Below are 7,849 nucleotides of genomic sequence, written 5' to 3' on the forward strand. Positions count from 1 at the left end.
TGTCTTTGTGTGTTTATTAGTTGATGTCTGTTTCCCTCCCACAATACCCCTGGCACGGTGTTATAATAATTGCTCAATAACTGTTGACTGAATAAAATGAGTAAGCGAAAGAACACATTTTTTTTTTTTTAAAATTGAGCCTTGGCTCTGCCATTCGCTGGCAGTTTGACGCAAGAAAGGCCACGTAACCCATTTAAGCTTTGTTTTCCTGATTCACAAAACGGCTGTAAGAGCAACAGCACCTGGCTTTGCGAGGCTTGAAAGAGGAAGTGCCCGCATAGACGTGTTCTCAGAGGTGGGTGCTCCCTCCTGAAAACTCCAACCCAATGAAAAGGCAGAAGCAGTGTTGGTTTTTTACTTTTTATAACAACATATAAATGGGGCTTTAGGGGAAGAATCCATGCGAAGAAGCAGCATACAAAAAAAGCATTTTTTTAAAAAGCATTTTTTAAAAAAGTATTTTAAAAAGCTCTATTTGATAAATTGGAACTAAGCTAGCAAGGAACAACTGGGTGGGGCGGGATAGTTCTTATCTTCAAACTTCGACGATTGAAGATCCAAATGTGTCGAAGTGTCTCCGGATATCAATGATTGTTTAAAATCACTTAACGTCTGCAGATGACAGAAATTAAAAAGGACATTAGAATCCAGAAGTCAAAGATGTGCGACCCCTCCCCCTCCTCTCTCATAGTCCCCCACTGGGTGCTCGAATTTATGGACAAGGTTCGCGGATGGCTTCGCCTGCATGGACACCTCCTCTCAGTATCCGTCAACCACAGCACAGGGTCGGTCCATGAGTCTGGACCCTGTCCGCCGCCTCCGCACTCCGGAGCCTCGCTGACCTCGCAGCGCGTCCCCTGCCCGGCTCGCTGCTCCGGGCTCGCCGGCCGCTCTCGAGCTCTGGGCTCGCCTGGGCGAGGGCAAGGAGAACGCGGGCGCAAGACCCCGCGCGGTGGCGAGAGGAAAACGGGTACATACATAAGGAGTGCCCAGTGCCTGCCACACACAACGCCAGGCGCAAAGACCTGAAGACGTCGCGTCGCCCTTTGCGCGTCACCGGACATCTCTTGCATCTCACGCCACTCAGCGAACTCGCGTAACCAGAGGGAACCTCTAGCTCAGGCGCGACTCCACAGTTTGTGAAACTTCGGTTCTAGTCCCATCGTCTCCCTCCCCAGACCCCTTCTCCCAAACCTGCTAATGGCTTCCTAACGTTTCTAGAACAAAATCCATGTACTGACCTAACATCCTTTCTTTGACCCACAAGGCCCCCGCATCATCCGCCCTCTGCCCTCCTCTCTGATCGCGTTGTGTACACGCTCCAGCCCGCCTTTCCGTCCTCCTAACCCGCCACTGTCATTCCCGCAGCAATCTTTGCACTTGAGATTTCTCTGCCTCCAGTGGCTAATCTCTTCCACTCTTTCTAAGATAGCCTCCCCTCCTAGTTACACTTCACTCTTGTCCATCACGTTGGTTTTACAGACTCACTCTCTGAAAATACACTGTGATATTTCTTAAAGTCTATTTCCCAGAATGTAAGCTCTATGAGGGCAGGACTCCTGTTTTGTCTCGTTCACGTTTGTGTCCCGCCTAGAACGGGGCACATCGTGTAGTAGGATTCTAACTAAAGAGAAAGAAGGAAGGAAGGAAGGGAGGGAGGTTGGGAGGGAGGGAGGGAGGGAGGGAGGGAGGGAAGGAGCAAGGGAGGGAGGAAGGCAGGCAAGATGTGAACTTGGGTTAAACATCTTAGGTTTGGTTTTAAAGGGTTTCAGTTTATTCTTTGGCTCCTCCCAGTTCTTGCTCCGCCCAACAGCCCTGTGACTGGGCCCTCGTCCTATGCTGCATCCCTGACGCACGCTTCAACTGGAGGAGGAAGAGGGTGGGCAGGCTCAAGGAGATCTTCGCGCTTCTCAGACCCAAGGCGCCGCACTCGCCGCGCCTCCCAGCCGAGCGCCCATTGCTTGTCTCAGCAGTCTATCCTCCCAGGCTCCCCTAAGGCCCATGGAACCTAGTGCCCCAATTCTGAGCTAAAATAGGATAGATTTCAGCATCTTCAAAGTCGAGGTTTACCTTAAATATTCGTGTTAATATCGTATATTGCTTCAAATATATATATTTTGATAATAAAATGGCTGCCCTTCAGAAAAAAAGAGTAAAGTTGGTAATTTAGGCAAGCAGGAGTGGGGGGCGGGGGGGGGGGGGGGGGGGGAGGGGGAGGGTGGAGAAGAAGGCCTTGTGGTCGTAGAAGGAGAAGGCAAGGAGGACCACATATCCATCTCCCTGTCTCAGCGATCTCGGAGAAACGGAAAGCTTAAGAGCGGGTCTCTGTTCCCCGGAGCACGCAGCAAATTCCGGTGTGTAGACTGCGAGGGTTGGAGAGGTCTCCATCCCACATCCCTCAGAAGCCCGGGAGCGCTCTGGAAAACTCCACCGCATAGAGCGGCGAATCGGATTTAGTAGAATTTTGCAATGGAGCCAGGTATGACAGATCTCTGCCACATGATGCCACACACAAGTGGCTCTGGAAATCGCAGGACTGGTCCAGTGACCCACGTAAGCGAGTGGAGAGGCTAAGGGCAGCCGAATGGATGCAGTTAGCCAGCCAGTTGGGAAGCAGGGCCACTAGACCTCTAGCCTCGAGTCTTCAAAGCTCCACAGTCTAGGCCTTGAGCTGCGGGCAGGTGAGTGTTTGGGGGTTGGGGGGCACGGTTTATGGGATGGGCTTTAGCCCGGGATCGCCCTTCTCAGGCTATTTCCTGTCCTCAGCCCTGGCGAGGCTGGAGACTGGGACTGTCCCACGGGGTGGCAGTGTGTGAGCTGAGGCAAGAGACAAGACCCTGCTCTCCCAGGACAAAAGTTCTCTTCTGAGAAGGAGCGCGCTGGGCTTTGGAAGCTGAGTTCAAATGCTTTCCTTTTTTAAATAATCTTGAGCAGAGGATTTTATTTTTTTAATTAATTTTTTTTTGAGGAAGATTAGCCCTGAGCTAACATCTGCTGCCAATCCTCCTGTTTTTTGCTGAGGAAGACTGGCCCTGAGCTAACATCCATGCCCATCTTCCTCTACTTTGTACGTGGGACGCCTGCCACAGCACGGCTTGCCAAGCTGCGTCATGTCCACACCCGGGATCCGCCGAACCGGCGAATCCCGCCCCGCCAAAGCAGAACGTGTGCACTTAACCGCTGTGCCACCGGGCAGACCCCTGAGTTCAAATTCTTAAATCGGCCACCTCACCTGCGGGGCCTTCCGCGGGGTCGGTACCAGCGTGGCCACCGCCCTCTGTGCCTCCTGTGGCCGCGCGCAGGTACCGGGCCACCTCGCGGTGGCCCCGCTCCTCAGCCAGGTCCACGGGAAGGCGGCCCCAGGCGTCGCGCACGTCCAGCCGCGCCCCGGCCCGGTGCAGCGCCACCAGCGTGTCCAGGAAGCCCTCCCCGGCCGCGTCGTGCACGGGTCGGGTGAGGGTGACGGGGTCGGCGCGGTTGGGGTCGGCGCCGTGGAGCAGCAGCAACTCGGCCACGCGGACGCTGCCCATCATCATGACCTGCGGGGGAGAGGAGAGTGGTGAGGACGAGGGCAGGTGGCAGGGGCAGGGTGAATTTCAAGGAAGGATTCACGAAGCCCCCACCCTGCGCAGACACCGGTACAAGCCAGAGGGTATCTGGTTACTCTTTTATTTGCTTTCAGTTACCAACTCTCTTAGCCAGTTCTCCTACCCATTTCACTTTTCTGTACACAGTAAATTCCATTATATTCTCCAACCTATGCGGAGTTCCACCCACACACACAGCACTGCCAGAGGCATGACAACAGTGAAGGGATGAGGGACAAACTGGCTTTTGCTACAGCCTAACCTGTATTTTCCCCTCATTTTGATATAAAATTACGTAAGGCCCAGAGATTTTGTATGGTTCATTGTTGTATATTCAAGCCCAGAATGTGGAAATTGTTAAAAAGTGAAAATGGGAAAAAAAAAACCCCAAAATCTCAATTCTTGCAAAACTTTTAAGGTACCTTTAGCTTCCCAGCATGTTGAACTTGAATTTTTTTAAAGACAAAATGAGAAGGTTTGTGTAACCAGCCCTAGAATTCCTTCCTATGGTAACTAAATAATGCCCCCCAAAGATGTCTACTTCCTAACACTCGAAAACTGAATATATTACCTTGCATGGCAAAAGGGACTTTGCAGACATGATTAAAGTAAGGATTTTGAGGGAGATTAACTGGATTGTCAGGGTGAGCCCAATGTAGTCAGAAGTTTCCTTAGAAGAAGGTTACAGTCAGAGAGAAGACATAAGAATGGAAACAGAGGTCAGAGAGAAGAAGCAGGGGCCATGAGCCAAGGAATGTTGATGGTCGCTAAAAGCTGGACAAGGCAAGGAAATGGATTCTACCTTAGAACTTCCAAAAGGAATGCAGGCCTGTGGATCCATTTCAGATTCCTGACCTCCAGAACTGTAACATAATAAATTTATCTTGGTTTAAGCCACTAAATTCGTGGCAATTTGTTACAGCAGAAATAGGAAATTAAGACACTTCCAAAGTTTACACCTTGGAAGTTCATTAAACTGGAGGTGCTCACCTCATTTAGTTCCTAAATCATCTTTGAGACAAAGCCATCACCAAAGAGGAATTTTTAAATAGTGTCCACAGCAACCTTGCAATTTAAGTGTTGCAAGGTGGGTGGTGGTGGTAAAAAATTCTTTTTTAGGATAACCATTATTTGGTTATATTGGCTGGTTGATAGTGACTGAATAAAGAGAGATTACTTATTTTTAGTTACAGTCTGTATTAAACATGAATTGCTTAATTTGTCCAAACCAAGGAACCATAATAAATCATACTATGGCTGTTGATTCTTGTCCTGGAGAAAGTGAAACTGATTTAACTTTCAAAAAGACACAGAGAGCAATAGAGAGAAAAAAAGACAAGATATAAATAAAGCAAATTACAGCTACAGAAAGAAAGAAAAACTATTGCAGTGCATTAGAACAATGTACTGTTTTAAAAGAAAAACTGGGAAAACTTTCACAGTATTATTAACTACTTATTTACACCAGATTTCTAATAGATTATGGAATCAATAATCTTTTGGGAGCATTATTGTAAGTGCCAGAGCTAATATATACATGTCTAAAACCATGTCTATACAACCTCCATATCTCTATATAGTGCAGGTGAATATAATAGATGAAAATAGGATAAACAGAATATTTATACAATGAAGTCCTACATCTTGGACATAAAACTGCTTTTAAAAGTTTTTATTATATTTTACAGTATTAAAGACTGAAAAGTAATGCAATGTTATAAACCAATATGACCTCAATAAAATAATTGAAAAAAAGACTGAAAAGTAACCTAACATTTAAATATTTAAATCATAATAGCAGCCCAAAGCAAAAAGAAAATGAATCAGTTAAAGGAATATTTATAGGGTACTTAAATCCATTTGATAAGACATTAAATTTAATTTAGTAATTTAAAATAAACTATTAATAAAATATAATAATACATAGTAGCAATTTCCATAAACTAAGTATTTTTACAGTAAACACAAATTTGGTTGGGGTCCTAAACCAAAATCATGCCTCTTTTTCCCTAGGCTCTTATGGTTCCTATTTTAAAAATTGTGAAAACTAATTATCCAACTTTCTTTTTTCCTTTTGTATTTAAACCAATGAGGTCTCTTCTAACGCATTCCAGAACTGCAAGTCCCAACTCCCAGTGTCCATGCTGCTGGCAGAATGTTTGAGATCAAATTCTGAACCATGCTTTCATTACCTCTAAAGGACTCATGTCAATCTTCTACCCTCACGAGACCTCTCTGGTCTCAACACCTCTTCACACTTCAAATCCCAAATAATCTCAAGTTTTAAGGCATTTTGGTTTTATTTTTCTATCTGTATTTTAAAGTGTATGGAATCTATCTTATGTAGCATAGTTCTAAGAAAGGAAGATTCACTTTCGAAATTTCTGAGGTTCCAAGTGGACTTACTTTCCTTTGTCTTGTTATACCGGAGTTTTTGCAATGTGCCTTTGTTTCCCACAACTTTTATTTTTCAGAATCAGAAATGATTATCGACGCTGGGAATAAAACTAGGGTAGCGACTACCAAGAAAAATTCGTTTTTAGCCTGAGATTTAGGAAGCTAGTGAGGGCGAACAACAAAAAAGAACCCCCCGCCCCCCCCCCCCCCCCCCCCTGGAATGGGGGGGGGGGGCGGGGAGAACCGACATTTCTCAAAATTGAGGAATTGAGAACTCTATCCCACACAAATTCATCTCTCTCAAATAAGCTAAAAATAGCCAAAAAATAGGAGATACCTCCAAAATGGCAATTAAATTGATATTACTTCAGGCTAGGTCAAGCTGTTTTTCTTCATATACGTCTGTCTGTATTTCCTATTTTCTCACACGCCTATATTTTCCCTAGTCAGTTAAAATAAAAGTAAACACAATATGTAGTTGCTTCTGAATAATTTCAATCGACATTTATTCCAACATATATAGTAGTAGATTTCCACTGAAATCTCCCCCTTGGAAGGAAGACGATCAGCTGCATTCAGGAGTCTGTGAGTTCGGAGCTAAGCCGTCCCAGAAATCTCACATTTCTTTAAAATCTTGCGTTTTATTTGAAACGTTCGTACATTTTATGCCTGATAAAGAACACATCTCAGTCTATATTAACACAAATAGGCTCTCCCCTCCAGTTCTTCCCGCTATTATAGAGCTCTGCACCCCACGTGCCTCCTCATTCCTCCCGTGGCTTCCTGAGCCCCCGCGGCGTCGCCGTGGAGTCCCCGACTCCAACCATCTGAAAACGGCCCAGGAAGACTCCCCTTCACAGGGAATCTAAACGTTTATCTGGCTCCGACTCCCTTGCAAACCTCGTCCTCTAAAGCCGCCCCCATCTCCTCCTCCAGCGCGGCCGACCGGCCGACCCACCTGAATCGGGCTCCGACCGAGACGGTTCAGCGCGTTGGGTGAGGTCCCGGCCTCGAGCAGCGCCTGCACCAACTCGACCCGGCCCCGGGCGGCGGCGGTGCACAGCATGTCGGCCAAGAGCTCCGTGCTGCTCCCCATCGCTCGCCCCTCGCTCTCTCCCCTCCTCCCGCCGCCGTGGAGAGCCAGCGGCCCGCCCCAGCCTCTCGTGACCAGCCCGCCCCTGCGCTCTCCTCCGACGGAAGCGGCCCCCAGACTCGGCCTCTCGACTCCCCCGGCGGCAGCGCCGTTCATGTGTTCTCCGAGGAGGCATCCTAGGCTCGGCACGCGCTGCAGATGTCACCCCCCCGTGAAGTCGCCCCTCGTGGGGCCTGTGCTGTCACGGCTGGGTAGCTCACCTGGGGGAACCCGCCAGAAGCAATCCGCGCCAGGAGGCCGAGGACGAGGAGGGGGGAGGGGGGAGGGGGGAGGGAGCCCTGGCCCCCCCTCGTCCCCCGCCCCGCGTCCCCGCCGTCCCTCCTCCCCACGCTGCGCTCCCCACCCCCAGAACAGGCGCACGCGGGGCTCGCGCGAGTTGACTTCACTAAGGCGCAATTTCTCCCTTGTTTCCTTCCTCCCCTGTACAACCCCCTCGCATTAGAAAGCTGCACGGGATTTCTAACTGCCATCTTCGAACCAGGGGGTTTGAACTTATAGGCAAAGTATTGCTTCCTCTTTTAATCGGAAGAAACGGCCGGCCGGCCGAGGATCGGTATCACGGTGATTCTGAGGCTTCCCTTCTTTTCAAGGACACACCCCTTCTTCACCCCTCGACACTTGGTTTCTCCCGCCGGGTCCACTACGTCTGAAATGCGAACTCAAATGCGTTCCTTTTGGAAAGTCTGCCCGCCTGCAGCTTGTCCCCTCCCCC

The 7,849-nt window shown here is 48.6% G+C and overlaps 1 protein-coding gene across 1 annotated transcript; it reads right to left on the bottom strand.

The window, feature by feature from the left end:
• Positions 1-390: 390 nt before the first annotated feature.
• LOC124240931 (cyclin-dependent kinase inhibitor 2A-like) lies at positions 391-7,073 on the bottom strand. Its single transcript, XM_046664235.1, has 3 exons — positions 6,943-7,073; positions 3,233-3,539; positions 391-612 (listed from the first exon to the last, which is right to left on the bottom strand). The coding sequence occupies exons 1-3, from the start codon at positions 7,048-7,050 to the stop codon at positions 602-604; spliced, it is 426 nt and encodes a 141-aa protein (XP_046520191.1). The 5' UTR covers positions 7,051-7,073; the 3' UTR covers positions 391-601.
• Between the last annotated feature and the right edge of the window lie 776 nt (positions 7,074-7,849).

Source organism: Equus quagga, chromosome 6 (assembly GCF_021613505.1).
Source record: "Equus quagga isolate Etosha38 chromosome 6, UCLA_HA_Equagga_1.0, whole genome shotgun sequence".
Classification (NCBI taxonomy): domain Eukaryota; kingdom Metazoa; phylum Chordata; class Mammalia; order Perissodactyla; family Equidae; genus Equus; species Equus quagga.